The sequence below is a fragment of the Staurois parvus genome, unplaced genomic scaffold (assembly GCF_062004578.1).
Source record: "Staurois parvus isolate SC_StPar_1 unplaced genomic scaffold, SC_StPar_1.0 ptg000106l, whole genome shotgun sequence".
Classification (NCBI taxonomy): domain Eukaryota; kingdom Metazoa; phylum Chordata; class Amphibia; order Anura; family Ranidae; genus Staurois; species Staurois parvus.
Genome location: NW_028317902.1, coordinates 3342371 through 3366989, shown reverse-complemented (window position 1 = coordinate 3366989; position 24619 = coordinate 3342371). Strand labels below are relative to the sequence as shown.

Below are 24619 nucleotides of genomic sequence, written 5' to 3'. Positions count from 1 at the left end.
TAGCTTTTTTTTTTTTTTTTTTTTAATACACAATTTTCCTTTTCTTTTGGCATTTTCCAAAATCTTGTGGTAAAAAAAGAAGTGTTTTCAAAAGACTCACTATGCCTCTTAACCACTTCCCCTCCCGAGGATTTACCCCCCTTCCTGACCAGACCATTTTTTGCGTTACTTTAACTGTCAATTGCTCGGTCATGCAATGCTGTGCCCAAATTACATTTAGGTCCTTTTATTCCCCATGAATTGAGCTTTCTCTCGGTAGTATTAGATTGCCTGTGCCGTTTTTATTTTATGCGCTATAATAAAAAAAAAAAAAAAGACCGACAATTTTGAAAAAAAAAAAAAGATTTTTTTTTACTTTATGCTATTAAACATGTCCAAATTTAAAAAAAATCAAACTTTGTCATAAATTTAGGCCAAAATGTATTCTGCTATGTCTTTGCTAAAAAAAAATCCCAGCACTTGTAAATTAATTGGTTTAAGTGAAATTTATTACAAATGGCAGTATAGAGATACCGAATTTTATTTTTCTTTTATTAGTAATGGTGACGATCAGCAACTTATAGCAGGACTGCGGCGGACATTCTGACACTGGGGGGACTGACTTGGTGTCACTAACATCCCCAGTGACACCAATACAGTGATCAGTGCTAACAAAAAAGCACTGACACTGTACTAATGGCACTGGCAGGGAGGGGTTAACATGAGGCGAGATCAAAGGGTTAACTGTGTGCAGGGAGTGTTTTACTAGGGGGCCATGTCAATGTGCTTCACTGTAATTACACTGCTCTGGATGGCTGTGGTGATTAAACAGCACCAAAAAAAAGCTTGGTCTCAAAAAAAAATGATCAGAATTTTGGATACAGCCATTCAAAGTGTGAAAGCTCTGAAAACTGAAAAATGGCCTGGACAGGAACGGGGTGGAAGTGTTTGGTCTTGAAGTGGTTAAGAGCTGCAGCTATACTTATAGCATTTTACTGAAGCAGCTACTTAAAGTAATATAACTGAATTTAAAATGTAAACAGAACAAGCATAGACTTTTACCTCCTGTCCACAGTTTCTCTAGCATTGGCTTCGGACTCTGTATCTCCACCTTCGGCCTTGGCATCTCATCCATCGGCCTCACCGTCTCCACCTTTGGTACTGCACTCGGTCTCTCTTGCACTGGACTTGGTTTCTCCGCTTCCAGCACGGGACTCTGCTTCTCCAACACACTTGGTTTCTCCAGTGCTGCACTCTGCCTCTCTGTCTCCGGCAACAAACTCTGCTTCTCCGGAGCCGCACTCTGCTTCTCCGGAGCCGCACTCTGCTTCTCTCTCTCCTGCAACACACTCTGCTTCTCTGCCTTCAGTGCCACACTCTGCCTCTGTGTCTCCGGCAACACACTCTGCTTCTCTGGTGGCGCAATCTGCTTCTCTGCCTCCGGCACTGCACTCTGACTCTCTGTCTCTGCACTCTGCTTCTCCATCTCGGGCACAGAACTCCGCTTCTCCTCCTCTGTACTCTGCTTTTCTGACTCTACACTGTGCTTCTCTGCCTCAGGCAATGCACGATGCTCCACCTCCGGACTTGGCTTCAGGTCTACCTCTGTGTCCTCCTTTGGCATCTTCAAGTCTACCCTCATCTCATCTCCTGTAAACTTCTCCTCATTACATCCCAACCTCATCTTTTGTCTCTCCTTTTCTACCTCTGAATAGTCACTTTCTTTGAATTCTGCATTGATGCTCGATTCTGAAGGGACATTTTCACTGTCCACAATTTGAGTTTTGTTTTCTTGTCTTTGGTCAGACATACTGAAAGTTGAATGTGTCACAGCTGAGAATTTTATGTGGATTTGTTTCTGAACTTAGTGAGAATTTTTAATGGTATTCACTTTTAAACATCTTATTTCCAAAAACACTTGATTACATTACTGAAAGGTACTTTCTGGAGGTTGTGGTTACTCTACAAGTTCCAAGGAGGTTTGGGTTCTTTAAGGATTCTGTGATTTGAGTGCTCCTCATTTGCTGTAAAGTTTCTCTTTCATACACTGATCTTTATCTGTTAGGAAAAACAATGAAAAATTCATGTGAGGCAAAGTAGTGATAAGACACCATGATATATAATAGTCTAAAAATGTAAAATCAAAATGATAAATAACTGTAATAGTTAAATAAAATTAAAGCAACGTAAGGCTTCCCACAGATTTGAGATGATTGCTGCCCGACTCGTGGTAATCTCATGTTTACAAGGTCCAGGCAGACACCCCCCAGCTGAACACTCTTAAAGTGGTTCTAAAGGCTGAAGGTTTTTTACCCTCTTGCATTCTATGCATTTAAGGTGAAAAACTTTCTCTGTGCAGCATTCCCCCAAAATACTCGCCTAAGCCCCCTCTCAATTTAGCGCTGTGCACTGGAGTCTCGGCTATCCCGGGACTCCCTCTTCTCATTGGCTGAGACAGAAGCGGGAGCCATCACTGCTGTCAATCACAGCCAGCAAGCCAATAAGGAGGGGGCGGGTCCGAGCTGCAGCTCCGTGTGTGAATGGACACACGGAGCAGCGGGTACCCTCATAGCAAGCTGCTTGCTATGGGGGCACCCAACAGGAGGGAGGGGCCAGGAAAGCTGGCAGGAGACCAGAGAAGAGGAGGATCCGGGCTGCTCTGTGCAAAACCACTGTGCACAGCAGGTAAGTACAGACATGTTTGTTATGTTTTCTTTAAAATAAATAAGCCTTTGGAATCTCTTTAAGCTGGGCATTAACAGATCAAAATTTGTATGGTTCAACAGGGACTGGCCGAATTTCGATTTGTGTGTGGCCTCCGTTGTTTGACAGAAATCAATCATTAGATTGACCCCTGTTGAACTTACACACTGGAAAGCATTTGTAGATCAGCACCTGCAGCCATTGATCACTGTATTCTGACAGTAGTGGGAGCCTCTGTCACAAAATATTGTCCCAGCGTTAGGGATTCCTCCATGCACCTCGCTTGTGTGGATGGTGAAATTTGTTTTTTTTTTTTTCATTCAGACAGTCTTATGCAAAACCTTGTGAAAACACAGGTACACTCTGATAAACTCCATCAGCAGGGAGTTTATGTACCACTCTCCCTGTACAAAGCAAAAACATGAATATCAACCAGAGCCAAGCATTTGTGTTGTGACTGACAGTATGGTAAGGTTTTCAGATAGTGGCCAGATTGTGCCTGCATGAATAATCTCCCCAAATGTTTATGGATATTATATCATATCACAAACTTGAGAAATGTGCACTAAACGAAGAATAATGCTTTAAAGCGCATCTATGGTCAAAATCAAAAATCATATCTTCCATTTCCACGTTGAATTTCTATTATTTTTAGCCTGTTCCCAATATTCTGTAGACTTACTTTGTGAAGATCCCAACACTTTTACTCCCTTGAATTCTGTGAAACATACTATTTCCTGTGCGTAGGCACTCCAGTGACAAAACAATTCACTGAGCCTGCCTTCTGAACTACAGAGGTGCCGAGAGACTGAGTTCCAGGAGGCGGAGTCAGTACGGGAATCAATGCTTGCGGGAAGCAAGGTACAGTGTATGGGATATATGGGACATGTAGTCTTGTAGAGACGCTGCAAAGAATGTAGGGAATCCAGAAATATACGGTAAGAGATGGCCAGCAGACAGGCAGAATTCACAGCAGGAAAGGAGATCCTTCAAGTACCTTATGACTCTAGCTTACACAGTCCCCCAAACTGGCTTCTTGAGCTCCTTATTGATTAGTGATGCTTCAAAATCATTAAAGCACCAATAGGGAGGCTTAGGAGATGTGAGATTAAAATGGTTGTAAAGGCAGAAAGTTATTTACGTTAATGAAGTCTCTGCATTAAGGTAGAAAACCTTCTGTGATCAAACCCCCCCCCCCCCGAATAATTACCTGAGCCTGATCTCGATCCAGCATTGTGCCCGCGAGCAGCAGCACTGCTCTCTCCTCACTGGACAATGAGACAGCAGTGGCTGTCTCATTGTCCAGTGATTGCTGCAGTCAATCAAATCCTGTGAGGAGGGATCAGGGGGCAGGGCCAAGGTGTGTGTGTCAATGGCTGCTCTGTGTCAGGACTTTTCAGTGCAAAACCATGGCACATAACAGGTAAGAATGATAGGTTGATTATTAAAAAAGAAACTTTAGTAAGTTTAATCTTAACGGTTAAAATGTGAGACTTGCATATAATTTTAGCTGCTTTTTATCTCTGAATCCATTTCACATTCTAACACGTGGGTTCAATGATGGCAACCGCTGCCTGCGGATTTTCTCTTACATTCATGACGAACACAGAAAAAGAACACAGCACTGCCTATGGGCAGTCCTAGCTGGTTTAAACTCCCTCTCCGCCATAGGCAGGCCAGGTACTTATGTCTAGTGCTTCAGTAATAAGGACCTAGCTGCCCAATGGGACCCATAATTCCATTGCTTTTTTTTCCTGCAGAGATCATCAGTCAACAGCATGGATAATCTAGATCCAGTAGTCACCTCAGCCTGGCTAGCGAGTACACGTAGATCTCTAGCTACACGCTGGGTTGGATGTGACTGCCCCATCCTGGACCGGGGAACCCAGAGAGCTAAATTGTTACTAAACCCACAACAGTAAAATCAGTCTGTATATGCAGTAAAGCATGCTTGTTATACTCACTGTGGAACCTAAGGGGTTAATCCTCCGCATTATGTAAAAAGACTGATTCGTTCTTCTCTGCCCCTCCTTTTGTTGAAATGTCCACCTGATACAGACTGAATACATAGGCACATGCTCAGTTTGGTATGTATTGCTACAGAGGTTTTTTTTATTTTCTTGGGAGAGTGTATGTGATCAGCACAGGGGGGAGGAGGGGGGCCAAGGGGCGGTGAAAAAATACTGCAAGGGCAGAAACCTGCCTTTTTTTTATATTCAGGAGTTTATTACTGCTTTAAGGATCAGGTTTATGCCTTTGCAGTCTTTTTTCATCATTACCTTGACCTTGCTCCTTGATTTGTACCTTTACCCAGAGGGTTTGTCATGGGGCATCCCCTGTGTGTTTTCCATTGCCACCATGGAACCTGAACCTGTTTTTTTCAGTCCTTCAGAAGTTTCCCTTGAGAACACTGGAGAAATTACTTTGCTAACGCATTTTCAGAAGGTCGCCTTTTTTTATCTCAAATCACATGCGCGTGGCGCATATCAGAGCTAGAGGCCTTGTCCTGCAAGTCTATTTATTTGGTCTTACACAGGGATAAGATGGTTCTCCGTCCGCGTCCTTCCTTCCAAAGGTGGCATCATATTTTCATCTGAATGAGGACACTGTCCTATCTTCACTGTGTCTACATCCTTCACACCCTATGGAGGTTTCGCTACACTTGGACATGGTCCGAATGGCTTGTGTGTATCTTTCCGCTATGACTTTCTTCTGGATTCTTTGTGATTACAGACGGTCCACAAAAAAAGCCTGGTGGCCTCCTCTTCTTGATGGATCCAGCAGATGGTGGTTAAGGCTTACGACATTAAGAGTTGGGCTCCTCCCTTCTCAGTTACGGCACATTGTACCAGGGTGACTAGTGCTCTTGAGACACAGATTCCTGATGTCAGGATGCCCAAGTTTGCAAGGCAGCTACCTGGTTGTCTATGAATACCAACACCAAATTTTACAAAGTTGTTGTTTTTGCATCTTCAGATGCTTGTTTTGGCCACAGGTATTTGCAGGTGGCTGTTTGAAGTTCCTAGTTTCCCCAGTGTGGGGATTTCTATCAGGTGGATGCCTGTTGGCTCCTGTTTTTACTCCCCACCCCTCATAGAGGCACTGCATAGAGACATCCCTATGGTCAAGAATGAAGAGAAGTTGTGTCCGTCAATGAATGTAAGTAAAAATGCCACGTGTTGCATTGTTCCAATTGCTCCAAATACATGCATGGATTTGTAGATAGCGACAAAGGAAAGCAGACCAGTGGTAAAAGTAAGTATAGACACCAAATACCTAGGACAGGATGGAATGGTGGATTGTATTTAAAGGTCTGAAAACGTAGGTCAAAAATAACAGTGCCCATAGATTTTGTTTTTTTAATCATTCAACGTCAATATATTTAGTAACACTTTACAAACATTACATTGGTCACTTTATTTCCTGCCCCAAAGGGGTTTACAAAGTCCATAACTTAATGTGCACAGAGTTTAAAACTAATTTGCTAGATAGGTAACCTATGAGTATGTTTTTGAACTTCGAGGAACAAAACTTAGAAGTAACACACAAAATCCTTTCAGATAGTGCCCTTGAAACCAAACCAAGGACCCTTAGCATTGCAAATAATGTAATCTCTACCAGAGATTGCAAATTCTAAATGTTTATGGGCAGCACAGTGGCTAAGTGGTTAGCACGCCCACCTAGTAGCACTAGGGTCATCAGTTCAAATCCCAACCACAGCACTACCTGCATGGAGTTTGCATGTTCTCCCTAAGTAAGTGTGTTTCCTCCAACACTTCAAAGACATGCTGGTAGCTTAATTGGCTCTTGTCTAAATTGGCCTTAGTGCGTGTATATAGGACTGTAAGCCCCTTCAGGGCAGGGACAGACATCAATGTATAATATATATGTAAAATGTATGCTATATAAGTACCTGTAATAAATAAATATGTTTTTCACGTGTTTTGCTATACATTTTGTCTTTCCTTTATTATGTTTATGCTTTCTCCCTTTTAACTTTTCTTCTCTTTACTGAATCCTGCTGGCCCCACTTTTAAAAATGTAAATTGGTGCTATAAGCTTCTAGACATAAAGGAATGAATATATGGGGAAGGGGAGAGAGGTGCCCAAGGAACCAATATACAGCGACTTGAAAAGGTATTCATTCCCCTTGAAATTTCCACATTTTGTCATGTTACAACCAAAAGCGTAAATGTATTTTATTGGAGTTTGCTATACCAACACATAGTGGAACATAATCGTGAAGTGGAAGGAAAATGATAAATGGTTTTCAAGATTGTTTAAAAATAAATATCTGAAAAGTGTGGCGTGCATTTATATTCAGCCCCCTTTACTCTGACGCCCTTAACTAAAATCTAGTGGAACCAATTGACTTCAGAAGTCACCTAATTATTAAATAGAGTCCACCTGTGTGTAACTTAATCTCATTCTAAATATAGCTGTTCTGGGGTTAGGTTATTAAAAAAAAAAAAATCCCAAGCTTTGAACATCTCACGGAGCATTGTTCAATCCATAATCCTAAAATGGAAAGAGTATGGTACAACTGCAAACCTGCCAAGACATGGCCATCCAACTAAACTGACAGGCCAGGCAAGGAGAGCATTAATCAGAGAAGCAGCCAAGACGCCCATGGTAACTCTGGAGGAGCTGCAGAGATCCACAGATCAGGTGGGAGAATCTGTCCACAGGACAACTATTAGTCGTGCATTCCACAAATCTGGCCTTAATGGAAGAGTGGAAAGAAGAAAGCCATTGTTGAAAGCAAGCCATAAGACGTCCCATTTGCGAGAAGCCATGTGGGGGACACAGCAAAACATGGAAGAAGGGGCTCTGGTCAGATGAGACCAAAACAACTTTTTGGCCTAAAAGCAACACGGTATGTGTGGCGGAAAACTAATACTGCACATCACCCTAAACACACAATCCCCGTGAAACATGGTGGTGGCAGCATCATGTTGCGGGGATACTTTTCAGCAGGGACAAGGAAGATGATTAGAGTTGATGGGAAGATGGATGAAGCCAAATACAGGGCAATCTTAGAAGAAAACCTGTTAGAGTCTGCAAAAGACTTGACTGGGGCGGAGGTTCACCTTCCAGCAGGACAACGACCCGAAACATACAGCCAGAGCTATAGTGGAATGGTTTAAATCAGGGGTGTCAAACTGGCTGGCCCCTCCAGCTGTTGCAAAACTACAAGTCCCATCATGCCTCTGCCTTTGGGATTCATGCTTGTAACTGTCAATCTTGCAAAGCCTTATGGCACTTTTAGTTTGGCAACAGCTGGAGGGCAGCCAGTTTAACACCGGTGGTTTAGATCAAAGCATATTCATGTGTTAGAATGGTCCAGTCAAGGTCCAGACCTAAATCCAATTGAGAGTCTGTGGCAAGACTTTGCTGTTCATAGACGCTCTCCATCCAATCTATCGCTCTGTCTGTTGAACTATTTTGAAAGAAGAATGGGCAAAAATGTCACTCTCTAGATGTGCAAAGCTGGTAGAGACATACCTAAAAAGACTTGCAGCTGTAATTGCAGCGAAAGGTGGTTCCACAAAGTATTGACTCAGGGGGGTTGTATACAAATGAACACCACACTTTTCAGATATTTATTTCTTAAAAATTTTGAAAACCATTTACAATTTTCCTTCCACTTCACAATTATGTGCCACTTTGTGTTGGTCTAGCGCATAAAATCTCAATAAAATACATTTACGTTTTCGGTTGTAACATGACAAATTGTGGAAAATTTCAAGGGGTATGAATACTTTTTCAAAAGCACTGTAGTGTATGTCAATTTATTAAAAAGATCAATAAAATCATATAAAATTGCACTCCCAAGGATGAAGTGTTTGCCCACATGTCATTATGGCAGAAGTCCATAACTGAAGGCAGATGGAAGACTTGATCCACTGGGAGCTGGATGGAGGGGCAGCCACTGGAGGTGGAGAGGATGTAGGCCTTAGAGAGCAGGATGCAAAGCCAGGAAAGTAGCAAAAAAATGCATGAGCTTCAGCCGCTGTGTGCACTTGCGAATCAGTGGATCAGCGGATTGCTGGAACCAAAGCTTTGCTGGAAAGGACTGTCATGCAGGAAAGGATGAGCGGCCTGGTAACACCACTGAAGGAGTGTGTGGGACTCTAGGGAATGTGTTTTCGGAAAACAACAAACTTCTTTCATCATTAGTCAGTGAGTAGACCACCTTGTTACTGAAACACTAGCAGTGATTTGTTTCACTGAATTCATTAACACCACCTGATCTGTGAACAAGTGCTGCAGGCAATTTTTTTTGTTTTTAGACATGAAGGAATACCTAAATACAAAGCAGCGACTGCACTCCCCTTAACCAGACTGTTATAGGCAGTAGTATACAATACATATCAGAAGAGAAGCAATGCAAGAATAATAAACAGTATTTTGCTGCATTGTAGGAAGACAACAAAACCCCTCCCCTTTGTTCTACAGAGAAGAATGGAGGGTGAGGTTTTGTATTTATGTTGCAGTGTGACAGTTGTGTGCGCTGTCACCCTAGGACAGGAAGTGGGTTACTAGCAGGATCACTAGGTAAAATGAAAAAAAAAAAAAAAAGGCTGAAAAATCTTAACTAATGGAGGCACCATCTCTAAGATTTGGTAAGATGCAATATTATACAGAGTCACACACACTCCCTCAGTGGTGTTACCAGGCTGCTCATCCTTAACTGCATAACAGTCCTTTCCAGCGAAGCTTTGGTTCCAGCGATCCGCCGATCCACTGATTCGCAAGTGCACACAGCGGCTGAAGCTCATGCACTTTTTGCTACTTTCCTGTCTCCAGGGATTAAATACAGTTTGAAGTTTTGAAACAAAGCCATAAAGTATAAAGCACCAAGTGCATTCAGAAATGCCATCCCAGGACTAGCATGCTGTAGACTTCAACTGAAGTTACCGTGTGTGCAAGGAGTAACAATGGCAGTACACTAGTAGAATTTTTTTTTTTTTAAAAATGTGTTTTTAGAACGTTCATTTGATTTTCTCATTGTTAGTGGGGTCTAATTAATGGTTGTTTTCAACCTCAGTGATGAAAAATTCAAAGGAACAGGATAGAAAACATGTCTCCAATGAATTAATTTCTAAGGCCCCTTTCACACGAGTAGTCTGATCGGATCCACCTATTCTCTATGGGCAGTCGAATGTAAATAGACTTGTGTTCATTTACACCTTGCTACCTTCAACCCGAATTGAATCAGCAAAAGAAAAAACGAAAAAGGGGATCTATTCCCCACTGTCTGGCCGCATTGGAGGGCACAGAGTGGGATATGTCCATGTCCGCTCTGCATTAGCGAAGCGGACACGGACCTGGCATCCGCTCAGCTTAGCAGGGGATCAGCAGACAGATCACCTGTTGAGTAAAACGGGCCCGGGAATGGACCCGTGTGAAAGGGATCTACCAGTGAGTGTGGTTTTTGTTCAGGAAAGTCTATATACGGTTAGCAAAATAAGGATTAAAAGTAGTCAATATTGATTGAGAGAGCGAAATTACGCTTTAATAGCCCTTCAGAATATCTCGTGTAACATCTTGAGTGTTCACACCACCACCATGTCGTTTCCAACAATAGTGAAATCTTCCACCTTCAATATCTCTTTTGGATATGCGCTCCCCTTTGCTGAAGGACCCGTTTCCAGGTGAACAAATCAGCATATATCCCTCCAATGGGGTTAAGTATCAGATCTCCACTTTCCCTTTTATTACCACTCCAACTCAAGAGAAATATAAAGGAATCATAGTGCTTTCAATTTTAAAAACAATGTATTCAAACAAAAAGAAAATGACCCACCTAAAACAGCCGTGTTGGCGCTCCACAGCTGTATATGCTGAGGGTCATCTCTTTAGGTCTCATGTTGTGGAGCACTACACACCTCTTGTATGTGAATAATTTTCTTTTTCTTTTAATTATATTTATATATTAAAAAGAGTGTATAGAGTACACATATGGTGGGACTACCCGAAAATACAAGATTACTTGAAGGGATTACAATATATTCAGGAAATATATGGGATTACTGTACAGTGAGACCCGTAGACTGAGCAAACTATTGGCGCTATATAAATCCTGAACAAAGTACTATATCATCTAATCAGTGTGGCTAAGAGCTTGATTGCCACATTTTGGCTTGCCCCAGACCCATCAAGAATAAATGACTGGGTTAATAGAATAAAAAATACCGTATTTTCCGGCGTATAAGACGACTTTTTACCCCTTGAAAATCTTCTCAAAAGTCGGGGGTCGTCTTATACGCCGGCAACGGCATGCTGACACTTTTTAGGGGGGCGGCGCGGTGCCGCCGCCGCCCCCCCCCTTCCAACAGAAGGGAAACTAAGTACAGGGGTGGGCAGGGGCTGCTGTCTCTTACCTGGCTCCGGTCCCACGACGATCCGGTCCAGGAAGCGCGGCTGCTCCTTCCTTCGGTTCGTCCACTGGATGTTCGCGCGGCTGCTCGGCTCCGCCTCCTCACCGGTGATTGGCTGCCAGAACAGTAGCTCAGGAAAGGCACACAGGCGGCCAATCACCGGCGAGGAGGCGGAGCTGAGCGGCCCCGCAAAAATCGAGTGGAGATGCAGGTAAGTGTGCCGTGCTTAGGTGCTGCTGCAACCACATATGCTGGCTGCAGCAGCACCGTACTGGAACAGGGGTCAGCAAGTGTCAGTGGGAGGAATAGTGCCCCATCGTTGGTGTCACTGATACCAATGATGGGGCATTATTCCTCCCACTGACACCAACGATGGGGCACTTTTCCTCCCCCCCACTGACACCAACGATGGAGCACTATTCCTCCCCCCCCCCCACTGACACCAACGATTGGGCACTATTCCCCCCCCCCCACTGACACCAATGATGGGGCACTATTCCACCCCCCACTGACACCAATGATGGGGCACTATTCCACCCCCCACTGACACCAACAATGGGATACTATTCCTCCCCCCCCACTGACACCAACGATGGGGCACTATTCCTCCCCCCCCCACTGACACCAACGATGGGGCACTATTCCTCCCCCCCCCACTGACACCAATGATGGGGCACTATTCCTCCCCCCCCACTGACACCAATGATGGGGCACTATTCCTCCCACTGACACCAAAGATGGGGCACTATTCCACTGACACCAATGATGGGGTGCTATTCCCCCCAATGATACTAATGATGGGGCACTATTCCTGCCACTGATACCAATGATGGGGCACTATTCCTCCCACTGACACCAATGATGGGGCACTATTCCTCCCACTGACACCAATGATGGGACACTATTCCTCCCACTGACACCAATGATGGGGCACTATTCCTGCCACTGATACCAATGATGGGGCACTATTCCTGCCACTGATACCAATGATGGGGCACTATTCCTCCCACTGACACCAATGATGGGACACTATTCCTCCCACTGACGCCAATGATGGGGCACTATTCCTCCCACTGATACAAATGATGGGACACTATTCCTTCCACTGACACCAATGATGGGGCACTATTCCTGCCACTGATACTAATGATGGGGCACTATTCCTGCCACTGATACCAATGATGGGGCACTATTCCTCCCACTGACACCAATGATGGGGCACTATTCCTCCCACTGACACCAATGATGGGGCACTATTCCTCCCACTGATACCAATGATGGGGCACTATTCCTCCCATTAATACCAATGATGGGGGACTATTCCTCCCACTGACACCAATGATGGGGCACGATTCTTCCCACTGGTGTGCACTGGAAGAGGGGTAGTCTTATACAGTGAGTATAGCACAAACACTACATTTTAAACAGGAAAAGTAGGGGTGTCGTCTTATACGCCCAGTCGTCTTATACACCGGAAAATACGGTATCTACAGGATTAAGGAGTTGTCATATTGAGGAGGAGAGAATAGAAAAATTTAGGAAAATGTGGAGAAGCTGGTTAATTTTCAAAACATCTAAAAGATATCTGGAACTGGTGGGAATATAGGTGGAAGAGTATCAGAGGGAGTTTTAATGGAGTACCCAATAGAGAGAAGGAGATAGGAGGGAAGGGATACAGATATAGATAAATAATCATGAAAAAAGATAGAAATTAGGATATTGGTATGGACTGGGGAAAATGTAGGAGGGGAGAGTGGGAGGAAAGGTGGGGTAGGGGATAAGTCAATGCAAATGGAATTTATGCATTGGTGAAGTTCTTTTTACTGTTGTGTGCATAAGATGCTCTTTTTGTATTAGAAAAAATTAATAAAAGATATTTTAAAAAAAAGTCTGCTTTTTGGCACAAAAGCAATGAATTAGCATATTTTAATGAAAGCTTTTGCATCCAGACTCCAGTTTTTTTTATGTTTTGAATTGTGATTTACCATATTTAGTCATTTTAACAAGACCTCCCATACCTTCTAGTATGGAGTGTGTGTATAATGTATTTATTCCAAGTAAATAAGTTATTGACAAAAAAAAAGAAAAAAAGTGTATAGAAGCGGGTTTTTTTCACTTATATAAAAGGGATTGATGATTTGTTTATATTGAGTGGATGAATATATACTGTATATTAGAGGATGCACAAAACGGTTTTTGTTTTTTTTTTATCAGGGAGTACAAGTACCGGTACTTTTGGTGAAGTACTCACTGATACAGAGTACCAATACCTTTGCAGTGTGATTTGAGTCCATACAAAATGAATGGGCTCAAATCACACTGCAAAGAATTGCATGCGATTTGAACAGGAATGCTGTGCGATTCCTATCCAAATCGCATGAGGTTTCATGCACAGCTCCTGTGTGAACCCAGGCATCCCATAGTCCACAGTGCTGACAATCAGCCATCTAGCCCACATTGTCAGTACTGCAAGGACAGAAAGCTGTGGGGATTTCAAATCTCCAGACCTGTGAAGAGGCTTTTCGTTGTCTGACAGTAGGGAACGGCAATCTGGTACAGTGGGATGGGGGGGTCCAGTGGATATCTGGAACCGCTGGAGGCTGGGAGGGAGAGAGCCATGGAAGACGCAGGAGGAGCCGCCGCAGGATGCAGCCGCTGATGTCCACAAAGGGATCGGGAGCTGGAGGAACCTTTCATGCAGAGAGGTTTCCCCCACCATTCCTGTGTGATCTCAGGCTCAGAGTCACTATGGCAAGGCTGGGTTCACACAGGAGCTGTGCAGGAAGCCGCACATGATTCAGCCTGGAATTGCACAGTATTCCTGTTCATATCACATGCAATTCTTTGCAGTGCAATTTTAAACCCATTCAGTTTGTATTGCATTGCAAAGGTATTGAGAGCATTTGCACAAGTACCTGGTATCGGCCCTGATACCAATATCAGCATCAGTGCAACCCTAATATATATATATTTTTAATATATTGTGCCAAAGGTGGGAATTGTTTTGATTATATAAATAAGAAGGATTGTGTTTTTGGGTATGCACCGATAGGGAATTGGAGTGCTGCAGTATATATTGCTTGATTTTTATTTGTTGGTGTGCGAATCACATTTGTTGCAGCCGGCTCCTGTGTTAGGTTCACACTTGTGTGGCTGGTTGCGGTGCAGGACATAGTGTAAATTGTACCTGTTCCTGCATCTGTGACCAAAAAAACTCTCCTTTTGCAGGTGCAAGGGGTTGCTACTCATTCCTAATGGCACCACCACACATCTGAAAATTCAGCTTGTTATCAGGTGCTGGAAATCGCATACTGCCAAAGCACCATAATGCAGGCCATAGACGGTTCGTTTATCGGCCAATTTTTCGTCCGAAAGAATAATCAGCCGATTTTCGCACTGTTAGTGGGGTAATGGCATCGGCCGTTTTTCGCAGTTCCTCCTCATTTAGTTTATCGGGCATGCTGGAAAATTTGTGAAAAACGAACGATTTTCACAATCATTGGTGGCAACATTGGTTTACAGAGTGAACAATGTTTCGTTTTTTGGACAAAAAAATTGACCGATAAACGAACTGTCTATGGTCTGCATAAGTGTGAACCTAGCGTTTGAGGGAGGGATCGGTTATAGCTTTACAAACTGTTTTTTCTTCTTTATCAATACAGAGTGCTAATGACACTCCTATGTGATGACACTGGTTGCCTGAGCACAAAGAGGGAGATAAGCAAGTCTCATTCTTTATATCTATCTGTATTTTTTTTCACCCCCAGCAGCCTAACAGAATAGCAAGACAGCCAGGGAGAAGGCAAGTACATCTTGCTTGTAAGAAAGTCATAAACTTGAACATTGACAAAGTACAGGTTCTCCTTAGAGGTGAACGTTATCATTTAAAGGCAAAAATAGTCATGTAGAATCAGTAAACCACAACAAATTTCAGCAGCCTAAAATGAGTGGTTGGTTACTGCAGCTTACAGTTGAGATTTACTCTTTTGAACTACAATATAACAATTAAAGCTGCTCTAATGTCAACTATTACAGACATCACATTGCAGTGTGCAGCTAGGTGCTGTGGATGTCAGTTAATGAATAGACTTTGCTCCCCTTATCTCCAACAGGTAGCACAGTCTGTGGGTCATAGATAGTCTTTTAAAGGCTAAGTTCACTTTTACAAAACTATCTGCATTTTTTCTAGATATAAAATAAATAATAAAATGCTAATTTTTCAAGAGCCTGCAGAGCCTTGCACTTGCACAGTCTTCCTCTAGTGTTCTGCCCAAATCTCTATACGAGCTTTCTGTTACAAAGCTGGAGGAAGAGTGAATGAACCACGAGCATGCTGAGCAGTGCAGAATTCTATGAATGAATGACACAACTAAGTGGGTGCAGCCACGCACAGGCGTGCCGATTTTATAAAAGTGACTGTGGGTGCAGGGAGAGGAACCCTCCGGCCAGCTGTCACAGGATGGGGGCTGGGGTGCTTAACAGTAGCCTAAATATGGATGTAACATGTTACCAAAGGTGAACTTATCCTTTAACTTTTTTTCTGCATGCTCTGATATGTACACTGCTCAATAAAATTAAAGGAACACTTTAAAAACACATCAGATCTCAATAGGGAAAAATATGCTGGATATCTATACAGATATGGACTGGGTAATATGTTAGGAATGTAAGGATGCCCCATTGTTTGATGGAAATGAAAACTATCAACCTACAGAGGACTGAATTCAAAGACACCCTGAAAATCAAAGTGAAAAAATGATGCAGCAGGCTAATCCATTTTCTGAAATTTCATTGCAGCAACTCAAAATGGTACTCAGTAGTTTGTATGGCCCCCACGTGACAACATCGGGGCATGCTCCTAATGAGAAGATGGATGGTGTCCTGTGTATTTCCTCCCAGATCTGGAGCAGGGCATCACTGAGCTCCTGGACAGTCTGAGGAACCTGGCAGCGGCAGATGAACTAAAACATGATATCCCAGAGGTCTTCTATTTGATTTAGGTCAGGCGAATGTGGGGGCCATTCAATGATATCAATTCCTTCATCCTCCAGGAACTGCCTGCATACTCTCGACACATGAGGCCGGGCATTGTCATGCACCAAGAGGAACCCAGGACCCACTGCACCAGCGTAGGGTCTGACAATGGGTCCAAGAATTTCATCCCGATACCTAATGGCAGTCAGGGTGTCATTGTCTAGCCTGTAGAGGTCTGTGCATCCCTCCATGGATATGCCTCCCCAGACCATCACTGATCCACCACCAAAACGGTCATGCTGAACAATGTTATAGGCAGCATAAACATTCTCCACGGCTTCCCCAGACCCTTTCACATCAGTCACGTACTCAGGGTGAACCTGCTCTCATTTGTGAAAAGCACAGGGTGCTAGTGGCGGACCGGCCAATTCTGGTGTTCAATGGCAAATGCCAATTGAGCTCTACGGTGCCGGGCAGTGAGCACAGGGCCCACTAGAGGACGTCAGGCCCTCAAGCCAACCTCATGAGGTCTGTTTCTGATTGTTTGGTCAGAGACATTCACACCAGTGGCCTGATGGAGGTCAGTGCTCTGGCAGTGCTCATCCTGTTCCTCCTTGCACAAAGGAGCAGGTACCGCTCCTACTGATGGGTTAAGGGCCTTCTACGGTACTGTCCAGCTCTCCTAGAGTAACTGCCTGTCTCCTGGAATCTCCTCCATGCTCTTGAGACTGTGCTGAGAGACACAGCAAACCTTCTAGCAATGGCACATATTGATGTGCCAACCTGGAGGAGTTGGACTGCCTGTGCAACCTCTGTAGGGTCCAGGTATCGCCTCATGCTACCAGTAGTGACACCAACCCTAGCCAAATGCAAAAAACTGGTGAAAAGCAGTCATAAAAGATGGGTAGGGAAAAAAGTGTCAGTGGCCTCTACCTGTATAACCATTCCTGTTTTGGGGGTCATCTCATTGTTGCCCATCTAGTGCACCTGTTGTTAATTTCATTAACGCCAAAGCAGCTGAAACTGATTAACAACCCCCTCTGCTACTTAACTGACCAGATCAATATCCCAGGAGTTTAACTGACTTGATGCTCTGATTAAAAAGTGTTCCTTTCATTTTTCTGAGCAGTGTATATGGGCTAGTAATCTCCCATTTGAAACATAAACATGGCGGCGGTTAATGACAATATAAATCCAGTCACTAAAATCTCTTATGAACCTAATGCAGTATTAAACCCAAAAATATAATTATTCTGCAGCTCATCATTTCTTAGATGTGACAGATGTATTAGTTTTCTAAGACTTCCTTTCTTCCATTTTCATCTGGTGATCCAGCCAGTAAGTTTGTTGTTTTTCAAAAGAACAAGCTCTCTTCCAGATGTATCAGGGATGAGACAAACCATTTGACACCAGCAAAGGTGCTTAAAATGATCATCTCTATTTATGTAAAACCTTTGATCCCAAAAAGAAACTTGCTGTAACTGCAGATTGAGTTGGAGTTTGGCTTCAATTTGTTAGGGTATCTATATCTGATAGAACATTTAACCCCTCCCCCCATCCCTTAGACTGACAATGCTCCTGTCCAAATGTGTCCCTGTGCACCTTCATCCAAAGGCACTCTAATATAGGAGGTGTGTTACTGGATAAGACCACCAGGTGAAAACAGAAGGAAAATGCTTAAAAAAAGAAAACCAATGCAGACACCACATCTAATGATTGGTAAGATGCAATATATTACATTTTTGACTTTGGGTTTAATACAATTTCAAACATCTTAATGTTATTTCAAAAGTTGTTTGGAATTGTTCTAAGTCTGCAGCTTTCGTTCATACCTGGTGACACTGCTGAGGTTCTTTATTAAGTGGGCTGGATTTGGCCTGCAGGCCTTGTGTTCGACACATGAGATCTATACCAATGTATGTAGAGGAGGAGGAAAAACCGGTAAAACCATATTCCATGCTATAGAACACTGCTTTAGAAATCTAAAGGTCATCTAGCTAGGATTTACTTTAACTACTAAACCCCAAGGCCAATTCTGATATTTCTGTCATTTCTTTGCTAGAAAATTACTTATAATGTTTGGAGGTTCTATTTCTTTTTTAATCAGAGGCTTCAGAAAATAAAATAGTGGGTGTTTCAGTTTTTTTATGCGCCACGGTTTTTCAAACGCAAATATTTTGTAAAAAATACACTTTAATGCACAAAAACACAATGTAATACCCAATTGTTTTGTAAATATAAAAGATGATGTTATGCAGAGTAACTAGATACCTAACATGTCGCACTCTAAAGCTGCATACGCCCATGGCATGGCGACAAATTACAGTACTTAAAAATCTTCATAGGCCACGCTTTAAAAAGCCTTTACAGGTCACCAGTTTAGTGTTGCACAGGAGGTCCGGTGCTAGAAATATTGCTCTCAATATATAATGTTTGCAGCAATACCTCATGTGTGGTGCAAGCACCGTTTACATATACATGTGCAACCTACGTATGCGTTCGCCTTTTGCGGGTGAGCACAGGGCGCTTTAAACCTTTTTTTCTTGTAAGTTTTTTTTACACGGTCTCTTTAAATTTTTTTGATCATTTTTATTGCTATCACAAGGGATGATCAGCATCCCTTGTGTGATAGCATTGGCAGTGACAAGTTCTCTTTACTGATACATCTGGGGTCTATTAGACTCCAGATCTCTGCTCTGCCCTTAAAAGCATCTGATCAAACTGAGATTGGTTCGATCAGATGCTTTCACAAGCCAGTAAAAGCTTGTTTACATCTTCATGAAAAAGGAAGTGACAAAATCCTTGTCGCTTCTGGTTTTAGACCATAGAGATGATCGGGGAACTTCTGGTCCTCAATCATCTCTATAGTAAGCTAGTGGAACGAAGGGTAGTAGAAGGACACCCCAAACCCCCCGCCCCCTTGTGTAAAAGTGATCCAGTGGCTATTAGTTTTTTTTTGTTTTTTCAAAGCATCACCTTTTTAAATGTACCATTTATGCCTGCCATAGACGGGTCGAAAATCGGGCGATTTTTCAGCCAAAAAAAAAAAAAACACAGCTGATTTTCTCACTGTTAGTGGTGTAATTGGTCAGCCGTTTTTCAGGTTTTTTGCACATTTTTTTTACCGGTTATGTTGGAAAATTTGCAAGGGACAGAAGTTATGGGGTAAACTTGATGATTTTGTCGGCCGATTTTTTTTACCGTTGGTGGTAACGTCGGCCGACCAAACGACCGAGTTTTTGTTTTCCGAAAAAAATCGGCCAATTTTCGACCGGTCTATGGCCTGCCATCGGCCGACAAAATCATCAAGTTCACTTCATAACTTCTGTTCCTTGCAGGTCACAGGTCATGCGTGGATTTTTTTAATCAGTAAAACGATCGGCCGATTTGCCCATCATTGCCAGGAAAATTGGCCAATCGTCAAAATTGGCCGCAAATTTTCCAACATGACTGATAAAAAAATGTGCAAAAAAACACAAAAACCGGCCGACCAATTACCCTACTAACAGTGAGAAAATCGGCCGATTTTCAACCCGTTTATGGCCGGGCATAAGACTTTGCTAATTAGAGATAATGAACCTATAGGTCCATGTCACAACAGCAATATTTGTAACAGATTTGCAGCAGGTAAAAACTGGATCTTTTTCTCTGGCAATTTGTAGTAAACTAGAGAATTGCTTCTGTAGCTAGCTACAATAAGGGGTTGGTTTACTAAAGGCAAATATACTGTGGACTGCAAGTGCAGCTGCTCTAAATCTGAGGGGAAGCTCTGCTGATTTCTATCATTCAATCATGTGCAAACAAAAATGTTGTTTTTATTATTTTCCTTGTGATTGGGGAATCATTGCAAAGTGAAGCTTTACCTCATTTACTGAGTTCTGCAGCCATTGCACTTAAAATGCACAGTATATTTGCCTTTAGTAAATCAACCCCCAAGTCTCTAAGCAGCTACAAATTGCTGGAGTGCCATGGCGGTCAGTAGCTGCATTAGATGATATCAGTAGCTGCAGAAGCTGGCAATTCTGTAGCTAGCTTGAGGTGATTGTAGCCGTATTAGTGCATTTGCGACAGAAACAATTGAGTACTGTCCGTGATACTTTTTTTATTTGCACTAACATACAATTTTGAGGACAAGCTTTCGGGGTATGTCCCCTTCTGCAAGGTCCAAGTACTGCTTGTCCTCAAAATTGTATGTTAGTGCAAATAAAAAAAGTATCATGGACAGTACTCAATTGTTTCTGTAGCTAGCTTAAAATCCTAAAATGTGTAATTCTTTATGCAACTGAGCGAAAAACAACTAGAATTGCTCAATTGCACACTTAACATTGACTGCGACTCATTTACTCCTAGCAACAAAAAAGGATAATTCTGTACTAGCTGCAATTTGCCCTAACAAATTATTCATGTGATATGGCCTTTACTTCTGTTCTGTACCTTTTCCTGATTCACAGTTCTGCAGCCTGTCAGGTCATTACTATTGTCCAGGTTCCCTGACATAGTTCTGGAAAGCTGAGATAGAGGAAGACTTCAGTGCTGGGGTCTTGGACAGATATGAAGTGCCAGCAAATGAAAGAACCTTTTCCCTAATATCCAAAATGAAGATTTCATTTTTCAGTGGAGCTGCTGCACAAACCAAAAGTTATTTTATTACTTTATTAGGAACTGTACAATGACTGGAAAAGTGCTAATCTAAAGACTCATTTTATGCAGGTCTAACTTAAAGTGAATGTAAAGTTTTGTTTATTAAAAAAAAAAAAAAAAAATTAATATATATATCATACCTACCTGCTCTGTGGATAGAGTGATATAAATACTGCCACAGAAAATATAAACCAACAAAGTGAGAAAATGAATCAGCCGCAAAACCTGACCTTTACAAATAGGGTGCATAAAATATAAAGAAAACCAGGTTGCGCTAATTCAAAAATATTCAAATAAATATATATAAAATGTGAAAAAAATCATATACAAATCATATAAAGTCCAAAAATAAAAAGTCCAGAATGATATAATATGTAACGAAATGAAGTGTCCAATAAATATCACCAGTGTGAATCCGCCACCAAATAAATTGAATGAACTCACCAGAGCAATATGCTGATCAAATTATAAATCAGTATAAAAACACTTTCTGCTCAGGGAGCAATGATCTGCAAGATGATGAGGCACAGAGTGGACCTAAAGTTCTCTTCTAGAGTCCCCCCACCAGCTCTTGGTTGCTCCTTCCTTCCGAGAGAGAGAGCGGCGCTGAGTCAAGATAAGACCCGTTTACCCCGTGCACACGATAAGAAAATTGTCCGAAAAATTTTGCGCAACCACTGATCGAACGATTTTCTCTTCGTTGATGAGCAGGATGTTTTAACCGATAACGATATTGTGAGCGAAAAAATCTGGTTGAACAACAGTGAAAAATGTTGTAGTTTCGCATATGAACGACCAATTTTCTATGCGGTGGTATGACGGTCGTACGGAAAAAAATCTGTCAAGCGCTATCACGCATGAATGAAAACAGAAGATGACCCGGAGGATCATGTCTAAGGAATCTTAGTAAACACGAAAAGAAAAATCCAAAGTTAAAAGTAGATTGGCCTAATGCAGTGGTTCTCAACCTGTGGGTCGCAACCCCTTTGGGGGTCGAACAACCCTTTCACAGGGGTCTCCTAAGACCATCGGAAAACACATATTTCCGATGGTCTTAGGAATAGAGACACCGCTCCTCTATCAGTCTCCAGGCGGGTACGCCCACATGCAGATACGTCCACATTTCCCTGGACCGCGATGTGTGCGCGGGATGACATCTGGCCACATCCCCAGGATCACTCAACAGCTCCGCCTCCTCGCCAGTGATTGGCCGCCGGAACTGTAGCTCAGGAGAGGCACACAGGTGGCCAATCACCGGCGAGGAGGAGGAGCCGAGCAGCAGCGCGAAGATCAAAGAAGATCGAGCGAGGGAGCAGCCGGAGAAGGAAGACAGCTGACAGGTAAGTGTCTGTAGCGTGCAGATGGTGCTGCTGCAGCCAGGTATGCTGGCTGTAGATGGGAGAGGGAAGGAGCGAGCCCAGGCTGGAGCAGGAGTCAGCAAGGTAAGTATCATTGGTGTCAGTAGGAGGAATAGTGCCCCATCATTGGTGTCACTAATACCAATGATGGGGCACTATTCCTCCCACTGACACCAATGATGGGGCACTATTTCCTCCCCCCCCCCCACTGACACCAACGATGGGGAACTATTCCTCCCCCCCCCCACTGACACCAACGATGGGGAACTATTCCTCCCCCCACTGACACCAACGATGGGGCACTATTCCTCCCCCCACTGACACCAATGATGGGGCACAATTCCCCCCCACACTAGTATCAATGATGGGGCACTATTCTCCCCCCCCCCCACTGACACCAATGATGGGGCACTATTCCTCCCACTGACACCAATGATGGGGCACTATTCCTCCCACTGACACCAATGATGGGGCACTATTCCTCCCACTTACACCAATGATGTGTCACTACTCCTTCCACTGACACCAATGATGGGGCACTATTCCTCCCACTGCAAAATTACAGTTATGAAGTAGCAACGAAAATAATTTTAAGGTTTGGGGTCACCACAACATGAGGAACTGTATTAAAGGGTCACGGCATTAGGAAGGTTGAGAAGCACTGGCCTAATGAGATAATGAAACCAGAATTCTGCATATTATATTTTTATGTATCACTATTTATGTATATAGATAATGTAATAAACTATATTATACTCATTGCTGTTAATTGTTGTGTATATCGCTCGTTCTGGCCGGAAGGGCATGGCTACAAGGTCACACACACACTGCATCACTTTCACTTGTACGGAAGATGTCAACACTACTTATTGCCCAACAAACTATTTTTTTAGATTAGTTAACGTGGGCCATGATTTCAACCAACAAACAAACGCCTCTCGGTCGTCAGATGAACGATTGGTCGATTTTCTAATCGTTTATTCCCACCTTAAGAATCTGGGGAGTGGGGGAATGATCATGAAAGGTTTGCTACCTTAATGCAGAGAATGCATTAAGGCAGGGGTGGGCAACTGTGGCCCTTCAACTGTTGTAGAACTACAAGTCCCATGAGGCATTGCAAAACTGACAGTTACAAGCATGACTCCCAAAGGCAGAGGCATGATGGGACTTGTAGTTCACCAACAGCTGGAGGGCCACAGTTGCCCATCCCTGCATTAAGGTAAAAACAAATTAGCCTTCACACCTGCGTGTCAGCCTCCTGCGTGTCAGCCTCCTGCGTGTCAGCCTCCTGCGTGACAGCCTCCTGCGTGACATTCCATCTAGTGCAAAGTGACTTCCTTATAACTCTACGCATTCCCCAATACAGGATTTCCACGATGAGGTTGCCATCACAACACTTTGTGGTAACAAACATTCATTGACATGTGTGGGTGCCCTACAGATGAAGATAGAGAATGCTACAATCCTGGCTGCAGCAAGAGGACACATAATATTAATAGGTGGCTAGTTCCAGATCACAGAGTAGCAAATGACTATTATAACATTTATCAGGAAAAGGGGGTAAAGTATATAGGTTGCTTCCAATTGAGCCAGACTCTGTGACTCATCATATTGCTTGTCTTTTCATCAATTCAATCATACACAGGCAGCCCAACTCACACATGTTGTCTATTCTGAAAGATTGGAACATTATGCATCTAAATTAAATTTAAGGGAGAATGGCAGATGAAAAACAAACAAACACAAAGCCTGCCTGGGACATGATATGGCTCACGTTGCAGGCACATCAAATCCGAGCCATTCAAATGTAATCCTCTTCTCTATACATTGCTGTGATTAATCCAGGACCGTGGATGTCCACAGTGGAGCTCCCTTTGTGCTGCCAATGCAATGTAGGGCTTGCCTCTGTTTGAGGCAACTCAAAGCAGCACAAGGATAAGGGCTCGTTCACACTTGGCTGTTTTACCAACGCTTGCCAAACGCCCCTATAGCGTTTGGAAAGCGTTGGTCTGGCGTTTGCAGAGCGTTTTTTAACGCTCCGCAAACAACGCATGCGCGGTTTAGCAGAAGTTGCTAGGCGTTTGTCGAGCGTTAATAACACCCCACAAACGCCTATAATGCAGTTTGAGTGGTGTTACCGCCCCGCAAACGCCCCGCAACCGCACGGGCCGGCCGGGAGTTTGCGGAGCGGCACCATAGATGAGAATAGGAGGCTTCAACGCCTCCTGACTCGACCAGAGGCGTCTGTTTTGCCGCGACGCAACGCGACACAAACGCTCCCGTTAGAACAGCACCATGTGCTGTAATGTGCAGAATTGGCAGAGGCGTTTGGGAAGCAGTAAAAACGCTTCCCAAACGCCTCTCTGCGGCCTGCGCACAATGCTAGTGTGAACGTAGCCTAACAGAGAGATCAAGCTCTCATAAGATTTAGTCCTTAACATCAATACTTATGCATTACAAACGCATGGAATTTAAGCTCAATAATATACAGGTGAAACTTGAAAGATTAGAATATTGTGCAAAAGTCCATTTATTTCAGTAATGCAACTTAAAAGGTGAATCTAATATATGAGATAGACT

General features: G+C 43.2%; 1 protein-coding gene across 1 annotated transcript in view; it reads right to left on the bottom strand.

Moving 5' to 3' along the window:
* The window catches only part of TOR1AIP2 (torsin 1A interacting protein 2), a 38965-nt gene that overhangs the window by 5045 nt on the left and 9301 nt on the right, over nt 1-24619 (bottom strand). Inside the window, exon 2 of the mRNA XM_089671489.1 lies at nt 1042-2037. Within this exon, the coding sequence (XP_089527615.1) occupies nt 1042-1789 (748 nt within the window). The 5' untranslated portion in view covers nt 1790-2037. The remainder of the gene's footprint in view (nt 1-1041; nt 2038-24619) is intronic.